Source organism: Centroberyx gerrardi, chromosome 9, assembly GCF_048128805.1.
Source record: "Centroberyx gerrardi isolate f3 chromosome 9, fCenGer3.hap1.cur.20231027, whole genome shotgun sequence".
In the NCBI taxonomy this organism is placed as follows: domain Eukaryota; kingdom Metazoa; phylum Chordata; class Actinopteri; order Beryciformes; family Berycidae; genus Centroberyx; species Centroberyx gerrardi.
The window spans coordinates 11168269-11184491 of record NC_136005.1 but is presented as its reverse complement, the minus strand read 5'-3'; the positions used below and the strand labels follow the sequence as shown (position 1 = coordinate 11184491).

Genomic DNA, 16223 nt, shown 5'->3' with positions numbered 1-16223 from the left:
TTTGATGCGTGATGTTGATTTACAAAACAAATGTCCTATTGTTTAAAGAACTAGCAGTATATTAAGTCTCATACTCTCCCGAGCACACTGTCAGAACAGCTAAGTGAATACTAGTGTCTCCTTCCTCGGTGGGAATAGCTCACTACTTGCCACATATTATCTCAAGCCACACCGTCTGAATAGATTCACCTTCTGATCGTTTCAGACATTCATTTGACTGCATACCCATCTCAGCTCATATTCCATCTCTCTTTTTTTCCCCTCTTGTTCTCTCTCGCTCTCACACAGCTCTTTGATGAGAAGATCAAGGACTGCAAAGAGGATGAATCACGCAGGGTGAGTACCGACAGTGCTGCTCCGTCCTTGAGTCTCCAGCTCTCCGGTCCCCTGCTCCTGCTCTCGCTGTCGTCAGAGCCGCAGCTAGCGGCGGGGAGGCGGGCTGACACGTCCCGCTGGGGAACGAAAGAACGATAGCTGTCGGCACGGCACAGATATCTGTCGGTCACCATATCACGGTGCAGATGTTAACGTTTTATCGTCGGTTTTAAGGCATCGGAAAGGTTTGAAAGGTATCGCCAAGTTTCAAAACGTTGGGTTCTCTCAGTGAGATCTTTCATTTGTCACATATTTCTCTGCATTTTTTTTATTGAGAAAATGGTTTGAGAATGGTTTGATTCTGTTACAAAAACCAGGTGAATGTACTAATCTAACACAGAACAGTTTATTCCATTGCGTAATGAAATATGCTTTCAGTCGACATAGATCGTTATCGTATCTGACGTATTGGAACCTGTATTGCCATGAAAATTTCTAATCATATCTAATCCTACCAAAAAGTGACATTTTGCTCCCCGCAATTTTGCATTTGCTATCATTAGAGCCATGGTTAACAGCAGGGAGGCGGACTGACAGACACCTGATCAGAGACGGTCTCTGCGCAGACTAACACAATTAGCCCATCGGCTAAAAACGGCACATTCAGGACGTCAAGGATGGCTGATGCACAGAGGCCCTCTCTGTTTTAAAACATTATCTTAAGACATGATGACTTTAGCTGTGACTGAGTTATTGGACGTATGTGTTTTAATGAACCGTATCGATCGGAGGAAAAAACAGAATTTCACACGACATTAACGTTGTTGCACTTCTTGTTTTCTAGATTTTCAGGTCAACATATCGGTCCACCAAAGCAGATCTGTGTCTTATATACAATATAACTTGTAGCTTCGTTGGAGGAAGCCTTCAGTTTCAGGCCCTCTTAGTGTGTCAGTTGCCTTTTGTTTTATCCCAGCAGCTGTCTGATTCACTTCCTCCCTGAGATTAGTCTTGGCTTTTGGTCAGTTTGACTTGTTTGTCACTGTGACTTCACCAGTCCCTTTAAGTAGAGGAAAATACCTGGTAGATTTCCATTGTAAGTAAGTAAAGTTTATTTATATAGCACCTTTCACAGAGCAAAGTCGCAAAGTGCTTTACAAGAGTAAAATAGTTAAAATAAGACCATAAAACAGTAAAAAACATAAAAAGAGAGGACATTAAAACACACAGAATTACAGACACAAGAGGCTAGACAAAGGCCAGTCTGAACAGATGAGTCTTTAGCTGCTTTTTAAAAGTGTCAACAGAGACCGCAGATCTTAAATCCAATGGAAGAGCATTCCACAGTTTAGGAGCCACAATTTCAAAGGTTCGATCACCTTTTGTTTTGAGTCTAGAGCGAGGGACGACCAGTAAGCCCTGGTCAGAAGACCTAAGTGACCTGCTGGTAATGTAGGGATGGAGTAGGTTGCAGATGTACACAGGTGCCTGGCCATGCAGGGCTCTATATGTGATTACAAGGACCTTAAATTGAATCCTAAACTTGATGGGAAGCCAATGTAAAGAAGCTAAGATGGGTGTGATGTGAGACGTCCTGCTGGACCTGGTCAACAGCACAAAATAAGCTGCTGCCGGCCAGTTGGAGATCAGTGCTTCAATGTTTTTTACTATTTATTTGTAGTGAAACCGATCACATCAGCCGTTCTACTTTTGAACATTGAGATTGTTGTTTTTGAAAGCTAGACACGTAATTTGATTTGTCAATCTGTTTTGTCTTTTTCAGAAAATTGAAAATTTGAAAGAGACTACTTGTGTAAGTCAGAACTTAAACACATTTTTCCTTTCTTTCATTTTTCAAGTCTTTGCCTAAGTATTGTATTTCAATCTGTCTTTCTCTTTCAGAGTATGGTAGAGTCCATCAAGCACTGTATTGTATTGCTGCAAATTGCCAAGGTAAACACATTATCGACGCATCTGTCATTCACCTCCCTGTAGTTTGGGTCTGCCATTGCACCATGCCATTGTTCTTGTGAGCCCACCTCACTTTGCACTGTGCGATACCTTTTGTGTGTCTCTAAAGTAGCTCCCCACTTAACAGTTGCTATCTGGGTTGGTGGTTGATGAGGGTGTAGCCCAGTACTCATTTCATCACATGTTCCATTCAACCCTTTGAGAGGAAGTGGAGCAAGCATTTCTGCTTCATGTGGTTGTTAGGTGAGACATTTGGCATTTTTTAAAACTCAGAACTCAGTTTTCCCATAAATGAGACTCAAGACACAGGTAAATGAGTCTAGAAATTGGCATGTTATAACTATTCTACATGTATGATATTGGGCCAGAAGTAATGGATTTTACCATGTGATGAAAGGATTACTGCATGTGGCCAGTTGGTGAATATTATGAAGTTCCATGTGATGAGCGGGATGGGATGGATCTCACTGCACTCTGATGTTCAGGTTGCTTTTTTCATTTCCTGTTAGCTTTTTTTTTTAAATGACAGTTGAACCTTCCTACACAAGTAGTCTAACATTGTCTTCTCAAAATTTTAAGGACCAAAGTAACGAACAGCAACACGCAAACGGACTTATAGTAAGTTTGACATTCTCTGTCCATGACAAAAATTGAAATGAAGCAAACTTCTAACCTTCTTTTCCACTTAATTTACTCTACATTGTAGAAAAGGAGATAAATCTTTTTAGTGCATGCCGTCTAATTTGGAGATAAGCTCTGTCTCAAATGTCCCTCTTGTCTGCCACCTCTATCTCTACTCTGTTTAAATTAAACATTTTCTGCTTTCTGCACATTTTCTGCTTTCTGCTCAGTTTTGAAATTCCTCTATCAATGGGTGGGAACTGTTCTGTCCATCAAGACACAGAATATGTGCAATGTTTGTTAGCAAAAATGCACATTATTTGTTGCAGATTGTGTATGTGCACATAGTATATACACATGTGTGTGTGCGCATGCCTGTATAGGAGAGGGTGTTACAGTTCACTTACCCCGCCCCCACTAATTAGAGTCAACTAATTCTCCATCGATTTATCCCTGTGCGCTTTGCCTGCTTATTGAACCATCAAGGACTAATAGATGGCAGTCCGTCCAGAGAGCTGTTTACTGGCTCCACTGGCCTCCAGACATGTTTTAAAGCAAGAAGCCCACAGGGTCAGGGCAGCTCAGGGGCCTGCACTGCTCTTACAGCAGACTTAATCTCACAGGCATAAGTATTATGGAGTATTAATAGGGCAGTATAAGCTACATGCTCACATTAAACTGCGCGTGTGCTTTTTATGCCATAGGCTTTGTGCTAAACATATCTTGGCAGCTTTAGAATCATTAGATGTTTGGATTGTGTGTGCGTCACGTTGCCTGCAGGCCCACAGTGTAAATCATATGGTGAATGAACTGTAGACTTCAGTTTATAGGCCTGAAGGTAATACATGAAATACTAGCGGCAGGTTTGACTGACTTTGAAGGATGAGGAAATTACCTTAAAACTGCATCATTGTGCAAAAATCGCTTAAATCAAGCCCACCAGAAGTCAGGTCAGTATTTGTCTGTCCCAAATAATTTATGTGCCATAATTGGTGTAGGCCCGCTCTGTTGCTCTAGATAACTGCTGCATTAATAATACATTCAGTAAAATAAATATATTGATCGTTAGCCATTGCTTGAAGCCGTCTTCAGCTGTAACCCCCTCTCTCTCTGCCCGGCTGCGTTCCTCCCCTGCTTCTGATTCATCGCCTGCTTGCAAGGCCACTCTCTGGTCCCACCATGACAGAGCAATATTTCTGTAATTGGCTATAATTAGGAGCCATTGCCTTACTTTCCTGGAGGCACGTGGACGAGGCAAAAAGCATCAGGCGGCGGAGGAGAGGCAGAAAGGAGAGAAGGGAGAAAGGGAGGGCAGATGGAAGATGAGAGAGAGAGAAGAGAGGACAGGAGGGCAAACGGAAAGGGAAAAGAGATTTTCTCCTAAATCGTCCTCTGAGCTGAGATCTCACACCGTTCTCCACTGCATGCCCTTTTCCGCCTCTGAACATACTTTGATCATCATTTTTGTTGACTGTGGAGACACTGTAGTGGCAGTTTCCTGGACTCGGAGAAGAATACTGAGTTCTAAATCAAATTGCTGCATCAATCAGCACTCCTTTATTGGAAGTGAGATATTTTATTCCATCCCATCTGGGTGAAATCTCTCTCCAGCAAACTGTCCTGCTGCTTTGTAGAATAGTATTAGAGGGAGCTGTTCCATTCTGAAAAACAATCATACATGACTTTCACATCACTGCTCTTCTTCCTCTCTGGTCATCATCTTTCATGCAACATGCTCAACATTGCATCCTGGGATTGTGGAGGCCCTATTGCCCCCTTACTGGTTTTCCAATCTAACCTTGGTCTTTCCCTGTAGGCCGTCTTCCTCATCCTCCTCCTCCCAGCCCGGTGTCGGGGCACAGGTGGAGAATCTCCCCTTGGCTTTTAACTGGCTCACTGTCCCTTGTGTATTCCTGTTGATCTCAGATGACTGAAAAAAACACCTGTGTAAATAAGGTCGAAAAAATAACTACCGGTTACATCATATTGACGTAGGTCTAAGTCCATCTGACGCTTTCAGATCAACAGCGCTACCAAGAGGGGATTGGGGGGGTGGGGGTGGGGGTGGATGGGGGGTGGGGGGGGGGTGGGGGGGGGGGGGGTAGTTGTTAGGGAATAGGGGTCGATATGGTTTTTCTTTAGCGCTTATTGTTGACAGAGTTCCAGTCAGCTGGGTCAATGGTGCCAGTGACCCCATTACACCGAGGCAACAGGCTGCTTTGTGTTTGTGTGTGTGTGCATACATGTGTGTGCACATGATGTTAAAGAAGTGTTGATGAGGGCAGGCCGCAGCAGATGAGCGCGTCTCTGCAGATTTTTACCACGGGGAAATCCAAGAGCCAGAGAGACGAAACATGTTACAGATTTAGTCTGCAGCCCAGCGGAGTTAATTAACTCCGGTCCGACTGGAAGGTTGGTCTGAGTTCAGGAGCCGCTCTTAGTTATTTTATAAAGCTACTGCCTGCGTTAAAGATTTCAAGCTTTGTAGTTGGCTCCGTATTGATTAGATTAATGGAATCTGGTAATCCCACTCTTTCCAGGACATAGAGTGAAAGCAATTGATCTACTCAGGCCGGGTTGTGCATATTTTATTACGCTGTTCTAGTCGTTGCTCAGTTATAACATTAAGCTGATATGTACCAGCACACAAGCTCTGATGTAACTATAGTTAGTGCCATAATCTAGGGTGAAAGCTTACATAGACACTTGGCTTGGATAATAAAGGAAAAGGTTTAAGTGCATGGTATGTCATTGTGGTCAGCTTATAGGCGCACTGGCTCATTTTATTGTATTTATTTACTGTTAAATTAAGCTCTCCACACCTCCTGGACGTTCAAAACTAAAATGGTGTTTTCATTCATGACTGCAGACAGTATGGAAACCTTGATTGGTTGGGGTTTGATTAATTTTCTTTTCTTTTTTTCCTTTTTTTCCATTTTTTTCTTTCCCTTTTATTAATTTTCAGATAAACACACACAAGACAAGAGGTATATACTGTATGTATATATATATTTATATACACATGCAGATAGGCCTACATATACACATACCTACATGCATATACTGCAAAACCTACATACTCCCACACATTCCCATGCTTGTACACATATATACACCTATAGAAACTGACATGATACACTTACATGATTTATTTTCAATACTGGTTTTAGCCCCTTGCATTTTGGACTGGTAGGTAGGCAATGGCATGGGGGTCTTACTGTTGCAGGAAGGTGTCAGATGTGACCTGCGAGGCTGGTATTTGTGGTGTTGATGGCAATGGTTGTTTTTGTTTGTGTTCCCCTCCAGAGCACCATCAACCCAGTGGATGGGATCTACCAGCCTCCTCTGGACACTCCTGTAGTCAACACAACCATGCCAACACAGACCACACTTCCCACAGGTACCAAACATCTGTCTGCATGCTCACTGTCTCTTCTCAGGGTTCCCACACTCCTGGAAAAGATGTAGACTTTCAAAATTGTGTGTTTCCAGGCCCGGATAAGTTATGAGAAATGATAAAAGGGAGACATGTTTTGTTTTGGAAGTCATGAATTTGTATTCGTGAAGTCATTTGTTTTCTTGGAATATCGTCAAATGTGACAAAAAACTCTCTGGCTCCAAAACAGTCTAGACCTGTTGGAGGAAAATATTGTTGGTTGCTGACTGATTTTTGTTCACAGAGTTAAAATAATAGAATAATCCTTGATTTTAAAGTGAAAAACAAACTAATGCTTAAAGTTAGTGTAGTTGATGGTTAACTTTTAATCCAGTCTCATCAAATTTGGTCATGGAAATTTGAAAAGGGGTCATGGAAGAGTTTTGGAGTTTCATCAGTGAAAAGGTGTGGGAACTCTGTCTTTTACATCGTTGGAAGTAGCAGCTATGCACAAGAGACGAGCTTTTGTCTTTGCATGTGCTAGATATGTTGACATCCTTGAATCTAGTTTCAAAGACTCAACATCATCCAGAAAGGTTCCAAATGATTTATAGTCTACTGTAGTTTTCTGTTCTGCTTAACGGTGGCAACAGCTCCCCCTGGTGTTCATATCTTAGGTCATCCCCAATCTCCTCTAGCCGAGTATCCACTCTCAATGTAGCAGTGTTCATCTCCTCACAAAATTAATGACTAAAATGCTTGTTGACGAATGCTTTTTGCAATTTCATCAGCAAAGACTATGACGAGTAAATATTCTGTTCCATGACGATATATATATATATATATATATGAAATCAGTTTATTTCATTCTAGCATTAATGAAAACATGACAAAATGAAAAGAAGAAGACGTTAAGAGTTATATCCTCTTATCTTAAGTATCTGTGCTTGGAGCAGATTTTTTTCTGTTTAGGATTTTGAGAAATTCTCTTTCAGTGTTTGAAAGTATATTGATCCAGGTAAAGTTCCTATGCTATTTAGATTATTCTCACAGAAAAATGGCAGTGTTTCATTTTGGTTGAGTATAGTTTCATAAACAGAAAAAGAGGAAAATGTTAAAATGTTGCAGTGTAATCTACACTACTTCTATTCTAAGGATGAACTGTTGAAATGGATTTATTTTCGTCAACTATAATGTAATTATATTAAGCTATTTTAGTCAGTGAAAGAATTCAGTAAAATTAATCAACATGCCATGACTAAAATCTGACTAGATTTAAAGGCTATTTTTGTCAAAGGACTATGACCTTATTTTAAAATGTGGTGAAAATTAACACTGCAAAGTAGGCCAATCTAATTTCAGTCTGTTTCTTAATGGACTGTGTAATCCCATTCACAGTCCAGGCGTCTAATATCCATGATCATTTTCTCAGGCTGAGCTTCATGGAGCTCAGGCTGTTACGCTGTTTGTAATGTGATTTAGAGCAATTTGGAGGCCTTGGTGCTGACTCGCCTTCTCTCCTCTTCCCTCCACAGACGGTTCTCAGGTGTGTAAATCAGACCAACGACCCTCCACGCTACCCGTGGGTCCCGTCGTCACGGTGATGGGCAGTCTGCAGACCCCGACGCCCAACAGCACAGGTGAAAGGTCACTTCACTCCGGCAGCCAGTCATATCGTAGCACTGGACTGCTTTTAAAATCAATATTATGAAGTGTGGTTATTTTCCTGATTTGGCACACAGGCACTGTTACCCAGTAGCTAAACATCTTTCTCTTGATCTCTTTTAGGTTTGTGCAAAATTTGGTACTTGTATTACAAAGGGCAAATATGTAGCTTTAATGCGCATTCTGCAGCAAAAAATGAAGCTTTAACTGGTAGAAGGTTTGAGTGAAACATAACTTGGTGAAAGAACAGTGTGTATCCTTGTCAGCATGTTAGTATTCCTTGTTAAATATTCTTATTTACAAGCCACATGAAGCTAAGGGAATATAAACCTAGCAACAAGAAGAAAAGTAATAATAATAACTTAATTTGTATAGCACTTCTCCAGCCCGGCAAGCAGTGTCCATAAAAACAAAGTAAATTAAATAGCCGAGTAAAAACGCAAGGAAAGGCTGAGCTTCCTGCGTGTTTGTCTCTCTGCTGAGGCAGCAGTATTAAAATGCTGTGCTGTGCACTAAGGAGGCAGGTTGGCTGCCGGGGAGCACTGTCAATATGCACTGCAGAGGAGCCCGTCACCATGTTAAAGACGGCTTAATGTTACTGTATGAGAGAAGGCACCTGGACTGCGCCCTCAGAAACCAGAGTGCTCCGTTAGATTTGTTTCAGTATGACTCGATCACTGTGTGAATAAGGAAGCCCTATGTTGTGAATTTGCTTGATTGCAGAAATTGCGTGTCAGTACAGTGTTACCCGTGCAGTGTTCGTATTTTAACCCCCTCCTCTCTGTCTCTTCCCCCCTGTCAGGGAGCGGCCCGTCAGGCCCCAGCAGTGGCGTTGCCTCCCCGGCCCACATCCCCCTCCCCTCCCACTCGGTGCCAGACTTCTCCTATTCCTCCAGTGAGGACGAGTTCTACGACGCTGACGAGTTCTACCAGAGCAGCACTTCCCCCAAACACTGCATAGAGTGAGTATAATATCATCTCCCAGCAGTACTGCAAAGAGTGAGTACAGTATCACCTCCCTGCAATACTGCGTAGAGTGAGTATAGCATCACCTCCCTGCACTACTGCATAGAGTGATTACAGTGAGTGCAGCATTGGAGGGTGATGCTATACTTAAAGAGTTACTACAGCATCACCTCACTCACACACTGCATCCCTGCAACGCCGCATAGAGTGAATCTATTGCCTCATAGCTTGAAAGCAACACTCTGTAATTACAGTGTTTAGCACCTCCAGCGGGAAACTGCTGCATAGAGCGAGTAAAAAAACGAACAGGATAAGCCGCTCTAATCCATGACAAGCTTGCAACAAAATTGCTAAATGTCTATTTTTTTCCTTATCCCTCCTGCTTCCTGCCTCCTCTCCTCTCCTCCTCCCTGTTTCTCTTCCTCGTGCTCTCAGTCCCTCAGGGCCTCCAGCAGCTTTGCCCCTCGGTGATGAAGACACGGCGCTGAAACGACCCGACACCAATGAGTCCCTCAACTCCTCCATGTCCAACGGCACCACCGATGCAGGTAAAACACACACACACACTCCTACTTTTTTCTTTTTGCTGCGACTATTTTTGCCCCACAGCTGTTGCTTAGCCTTTTTGATAACTGTAACAAACACATGCTAAGTTGGAGCTGTTTTCTGCTGAAGTAGTAGGAGTTGGCGACAGTTATCACACCACTGAGTTCTCATTAAAAGGTGTACCATTGGCACTGCATAATGTTGTTACAGTAATATGAGACTTGCTGTCTGCTGCTGTTTTCAGACCAGTTTGATAGCCATGACGACCGCGATGATGAAGGTGAGGGGGAGTCGGTGGAGGAGCACAAGAGCGTTATCATGCATCTGCTGTCCCAGGTCCGGCTGGGCATGGACCTCACTAAGGTAAAGGCTCCTGACCGATGTACCCATGCGTCTGCCTGTCTCACTGTCTGTCTGTCTGTCTGCTGGATTCCAGTCTGAGTGTCTGCATTCTTTGATTTCTATCTCTGCTCTGCCTCTCTCTCGCTGTTGCTGTCCTCCCTCTTTCTACTCAGTAACTGTGTCTGTGTGAGCAGGCTCTTTTGAACAACCCACACAATCACGATTTGTCTGTTTCACAGGTGGTCCTCCCTACCTTCATCCTAGAAAGGAGGTCTTTGTTAGAAATGTATGCAGACTTCTTTGCACATCCCGACTTATTCGTCAGGTACTATTTAAACAACTCTCTTATTCATTGCAATTTACCCTGATTTAATCTGAACTATATACATGTTTAGAATGCTAAATACTAAAAATAACATTAGAAATAAATACACTGTTTAGAACAAACTCTAGAGATATTTGCAGCTACTATTTAACCCATGTCTACTCATACTATAAGATATTGAAAGTTCAAAAAACTGACTCATTCGTATGACTTCCACTAGCATCGCTGAGCAGCCAGAGCCGCGGGAGCGCATGGTTCAGGTGGTGAAGTGGTACCTGTCGGCCTTCCATGCGGGGAGGAAAGGCTCCGTGGCCAAGAAACCCTACAACCCCATCCTGGGAGAAGTCTTCTACTGCCACTGGGACCTGCCCACCGAGACGGAGGAGCCTTCCCCGCACACGGCGAGGCGGCAGGACGCTGTGGCTGAAACGGTCAGGACCATTGTCTTCTTGATTTATTTACGATCAGTACAATGTCATGTTGTTTAGTTCATGCTGCCTTTATGGCATATTAATATTGACAAATAAGGAGAAGGAAACCATTTTTTATTCAAGCTAACAGTTGCTAAGATTAAATTGCGGTGTAAAGTGTGGTTGTATCTTTGCATCCGTTAGATTGAACAAATGTCTTTTTGCATTAGAAGTGGTTCCTCTGTGTATTTTTCTAGTATTTTGCCTCTTTGGGAACCCTTGGCCCTCTCTCCACACCCTTCATGGCTAAAATAATATTGTATACATCTCCATTATAATGATAGAACATGTTGTAGTATTATAACATGGAAATATTTAACCCTCATCTATTCTCTTGGCACTGCCACCTCCATCCCCTTCCTCTCTTCTGCCCTTCCAGGAGACGGTATCCGGGGAAGGTCCAGTGCCATGGTCTTCATCCCACAGTGTGTGTTTTGTAGCAGAGCAGGTCTCTCACCACCCACCCAGTGAGTGTCTCACCTTCTTTATGCTGTAGCACCAGCTCAGGGATTTGACAGGAGTGGAGAAACTTGTGAAGCGGACACTGATTTTTTTTTTTAGAAATGTAACAAGTAGGAATTCATTTCTTAGGTCTTTTGTCATCATTGTGTTTGTTAATATGTCTTGTAATAAGTAGGTTATTGCAAATTCATTCCTCAGGGCCAAAAAAATTGGTTATGGAAGGCCAAATTTAGTTTGTGGGGTTAGAGTAGGTTTATTTTACCAGTAGTTTCAGAAATCATTTGACTGAATTTTTCGGATACTAGCTGATGATGTAATGCTTGAGGTTGCTTGGTTTATTTGATTTTCTGGACTATCACTGAGAAGTTGACACCTTTTTTTTTTTTCATTATTTCCTCTCTTCCTTCTCTAGTTTCTGCATTCTATGCAGAGTGTTTAAGTAAGAAGATCCAATTCAACGCTCACATCTGGACTAAGTCCAAGTTCCTAGGGATGTCTATAGGCGTCCACAATATCGGCCAAGGTACGGCAAAGCACTGCCTCACGCACAATATACATTTTTACACACTCATTAGTCACCACTGCATGTTTTTCTAATAATTATCTGCTGGTTGTGATCTAGGCTGTGTGTCGTGTTTGGAGCATGACGAACATTACATCCTCACCTTCCCTAACGGATATGGCAGGTACGTGTTGTTGCATCCCTGCCTGTCTTTGTCATCACTATATGCGTCTGTCTGGTCATCATGAAATCCTTTACTCAGACCTGAGCCTGTGTGTGCAGGTCAATCCTGACGGTGCCGTGGGTGGAGCTGGGCGGAGAGTGCAGCATCTCCTGCTCCAAGTCGGGCTACAGTGCCAACATTGTGTTCCACACAAAGCCTTTCTATGGAGGCAAGAAGCACAGGATCACCGCTGAGATTTTGTAAGAGGAAAATGATGATTGCAGCATGAAGTTACAATTTGTAGACTTTTAATGATGATAACAGTCCCTGCTGTGCCAGAGTGAACAAAGGATGAGCTTGGTGCTACAAAGGAAAGCCTAATCTATTTTTTCTGTCTCTTTTTGCAGTCCACCTAATGATAAGAAGTCTTTCTGCTCCATTGAAGGGGAATGGAACGGAGTGATGTTTGCCAAGTGGGCAACTGGAGTGAGTTCAGTTTTAAATTGACTGGATTTCATTTAGTTTTGTTTCGCTTTTAGCACATATAAAATCAAAGCATCGTCACTGAGCGCTAACTGATAATCATTTATTTACTTGGTTGAACAAGAATAAAATGTAGACATTCAATACACAGAGCATTTGCTGCTGCGGGAAAAAGCGTTTGCTAAATGTTGTGCCTAATACTGTGCCATGTGATAATAATGCTATGGGTTTTTTTACCTGCAGGAGAACACACTGTTCATAGACACTAAGAAGATGGGCATCATTAAGAAGAAGGTTAGGAAGCTGGAAGACCAGCTGGAGTACGAGTCCCGCAGGTGAGGAATAAAAACCTCTCTTGGTAACTCATATCCATAGGAGTGTGAAAGCTCACTTCATTCAGCAATACAAATATTGACATCATATTGACTCCAGTATAATCTCATTCATTCTATCCTATTCATATTTGTCTATCTGCAACTTCAGTATAATCTAATTAATCTGCTACAGTGCACAATGTGTCTCCCCTTCTGTTTAGATGACCAGAAGAAGTGTTTTTATAATGTTAATACTGTAAAATTTATGTTAACACTATAAGCCCATTTTGTGGTTTTCAACCCCCCTACACATGTTTTATACTGCTTTGTGTATAAGTCTTTTAATTGTGGTAACAAATTGAATAAAATAAAAATACTAGCATATCACAGAAAGCTACACTGGAGTCCCTCTGAATTGAATCTGAAGCCAAACGCACCCCACTGATTCTGCCACATGGTTCATTTCACAAATAATCAAGTGTCTGCACTTGTAGAGGTTTTCACTCTTGCACAGGCCCACATTCCCTGAAAGGAAGCTCTCTGTTTGTGTATTTGACTTTAAACCCTTGACCCATCAGACTGTGGAGAGACGTGACGCTGAACCTGAAGCTGAAGGACATCGACTCGGCAACAGAAGCCAAACACCGGCTGGAGGAGAAACAGAGAGCCGAAGCCCGAGAGAGGAAGGAGAACGAGCAGCAGTGGGAGACCAGGGTGAGGCCAGAAACAACATACACACTGCATGATAAAATACAACAAGCTCCATAAGTATTTGGACATTAACACACTTTGTAACACGCTTTGTATTCTTATTTTTTGGATGTAAAATGACTGTATGAAATCATTGCACTGCAAGAATATTTTGACTACATACTAAAAGTCAAAAATGAAATGGGGGAACAAGAGCAGAAATTACTAACAATTACTGACAATCTGCACTCAATCCTCATTATCACTGTGTCATTTACATTCAAAATAACGAGTATGAAGGCAAAACAGTGTGTTGGTGGCCTAATACAGGAGCTCACTCCATACTTGTGTGAAATCAGACAAATCCAAATCATCTATTTCAATAGTAGGCAGAGATCAAGTCTAGATACTAGGTTGGAAACATTAGATAATGTTGTGGTTTTATGTTAGGATCAGTTGTTTGTATATGGTTGTTCACCTTAAATGAATAATAGGATGTAGTACTTTTGGATTGTAGTAACCGTTACCGTTTGTGTCTTTCTCCAGCTGTTCCATGAGGATGGCGAGTGCTGGGTCTACGACGAGCCTCTATTAAAGAGAATAGTTTCACAGAGGCACTGAGAAGACGACACACACTCTGATACACACACACACTCTGATACACACACACTCTGATACACACACACACACACACACACACACGCAAATAAATACATGCACACACAACACAGAGTCTTCATAAGAACTCTTTTGCAAAACCACTTCTTATCCAAGCCTTGGAATGACTGACTGATGATTGAATATGTACACAGCTTTGCATTTTGACAGTAAAACAATATTGAATTGAATGAAATCAATGGAAAAACATCTAAGATGTAAAATGAAAATTAGTAAAGCTCCTCCCCTTATTTGGCCAACCTCACTTCCACCGCCACCGCCACCCCTCCAACCCCCCTCCATGAGACTGAGCAGCGGAGATGGGAGCGGAGATGCGTCCCGTCTCTCCACTCTGTCCGTCAAACTTCACCGCCGCACCCTTCAGCAGCGCCACAGGACCCCGAGCAGCTCTCGTTTCTTGTTTCCTACAGATGTTTTTTTTTTTTTTTTTTGGAGGGGAGGTGATGGTGTTCAGATCAAATAAACCTTGACAAACAAAACAGCGCTCTACATCTCAGGGAATCTGGTGACTGAGGAAAGGAAGCTGCTGTCCCCTCCAAGAGTCTGACAGCCTTATACCGGTGGAACGGAAGAATCACAGAGGGGCGGGGGAGAAACTCTCGGCTTGCCTACAATTAGTTACAACTGTTGTTTATATATATAGATATACATATGATGGATATATAAATATATATTCTTCTCTTTTTTTATTTTCATTGCTCTTTTTTTTTTTTTTGTTTATTTTTTCATTCTGGCAATAGTTTAAAATATTTGAGGATATGAACTTGATGGCTTCACATCTTTAGGAATCATTCCATTTTCCCTTTTGACATTCTGTTCCCATTTCAAGTTTTAACTTTGCCTCTGCCACCTATTTGATCCCTCACCATCCTCTTTGTGTCCAAGGTGCTGTCCAGAAGCGAGCCCTGCGTACCCCATAGCCTCTAAACACATAGATTGGGAGAGTAGTGATAGATTTATTTAATATATGCAATTTAGAGATGATTTCACATCGCCTGTCAAAGGATAAATTTGGGTATCCACTACGCTTTTAAGTAAGATGGCCAAAAAGTTTAGAGAGAAGGCTGAAAGGGGCTTTCATCTGGACAGGGTCCTTATGGGCAAGAGGACAACAATTAATAGTCTGGAAATGTTTCACCTGAAGGAATTTATGAACAAAATGATTGTTAACTTATTTTTGTCTTTCTGGATCATCTGATGGCGAGGACTTGAGGCTAGGAGTGAGTCTGCAAAGTCTCCCTTTTGTCCCTTTTCGTCTGTCCTCGTCTCCTCTCAGACCTCACTGATGCCAGATGGTATTCCCTCTCTCCTTCAGCTCGTGTTCACTGTTGTGCTGTGAGCGGGCGAGGAGAGAGGAGACGAGGAGACAAGGGCGCACTTTGGAGACACAGCTGCTGTTTCATAGAGTGCTGCTAGAGTCCAAATTGTGTTTTGTCGGTCCAGTCTGCTGCCATGTTAGCCTGTGTCCTATAATGTTTTTCAATATAAGAAACACATAGAGGGCAATATTTAGCCTACTGTACACCTCTGCCTGTTTAAACCATCTATCATTCATTCTCTCATTCACAGCTACATAGGTTAAATCTTAATGCAGAGATATTGGGATGAGTTACTAAAAGAAAATGTTGACTTTTTCACCTGATGATGCCCAAGAATGAGATTTCGCAGCACTGTGCTGAACTCACTTCAGTGTCCTGTTATCTTTGACTTGTTAAATAAAGATTTGTTCATCGCCTCTCCTAGATATTTGACCGGTATGAAAAGTAAGTTGCTAGATTTAAATGAATATGAAAAGACGTTTGAGTCTCTTTAAAATAGTTAGACCTGGTGAAGGGATCGATAAAGACAGAAGCATATTACTGGTGCTGCATGCACACCCAACGAAAACCTTTGGTGAAAATCTCAACATGCTCATTGTACTCACTTGCAACAGTTGAATTTCATCCTCTAAAGTAGATAACTGTCTTTGGGAATAAGCCAATTGAAATTTGCAGAGGTTATACAAATCTCGAAGCCATTTTACTTTTTTCTCCATGTTATGTCTTTGTAAATTATATTGAATTGAGGCCTTGCCATACATTTCAGTATCACTCAGTATCGCTTAATAGAGAGCAATCAAAACAAATGTATTTTTTATTTCATTCTGATCATAACCATTGATTGTATCAGACTCTCCTGTTTATTGATGCATAATATTAAATCTCCATGAGTTTATTCCTGAGAGTTTTTGTGATGGTCCTTTCAGAAGAAGATTCAGTCATAGAGAGGCTACTTGGTGTCAGAAAATTCATGATGTTGGGAAAAATAATAGTCTGCTGATTTAATGCGGCCCAT

The 16223-nt window shown here is 42.0% G+C and overlaps 1 protein-coding gene across 7 annotated transcripts in view; it reads left to right on the top strand.

Annotated features, from left to right (window-relative positions):
* osbpl9 (oxysterol binding protein-like 9) overlaps nt 1–15624 on the top strand; it is a 33022-nt gene extending 17398 nt beyond the window's left edge. For 4 of the 7 annotated variants that reach the window (XM_078285597.1, XM_078285602.1, XM_078285599.1 and 1 more), the window contains 19 exons: nt 289–336; nt 2099–2128; nt 2218–2268; nt 2866–2904; nt 6214–6307; nt 7819–7923; nt 8751–8910; nt 9350–9462; nt 9705–9823; nt 10042–10127; nt 10348–10558; nt 10977–11064; nt 11472–11582; nt 11682–11745; nt 11844–11984; nt 12132–12210; nt 12451–12542; nt 13100–13235; nt 13758–15624. In XM_078285597.1, coding sequence (XP_078141723.1) covers nt 289–336; nt 2099–2128; nt 2218–2268; nt 2866–2904; nt 6214–6307; nt 7819–7923; nt 8751–8910; nt 9350–9462; nt 9705–9823; nt 10042–10127; nt 10348–10558; nt 10977–11064; nt 11472–11582; nt 11682–11745; nt 11844–11984; nt 12132–12210; nt 12451–12542; nt 13100–13235; nt 13758–13832 — 1842 coding nt within the window. In that variant the 3' untranslated portion in view covers nt 13833–15624. Of the gene's footprint in view, nt 1–288; nt 337–2098; nt 2129–2217; nt 2269–2865; nt 2905–5872; nt 5895–6213; nt 6308–7818; nt 7924–8750; nt 8911–9349; nt 9463–9704; nt 9824–10041; nt 10128–10347; nt 10559–10976; nt 11065–11471; nt 11583–11681; nt 11746–11843; nt 11985–12131; nt 12211–12450; nt 12543–13099; nt 13236–13757 lie in introns of those variants that run through there. The other 3 variants (XM_071921796.2, XM_078285598.1, XM_078285601.1) reach the window with 3 other exon arrangements.
* The last annotated feature ends 599 nt before the right edge of the window (nt 15625–16223 follow it).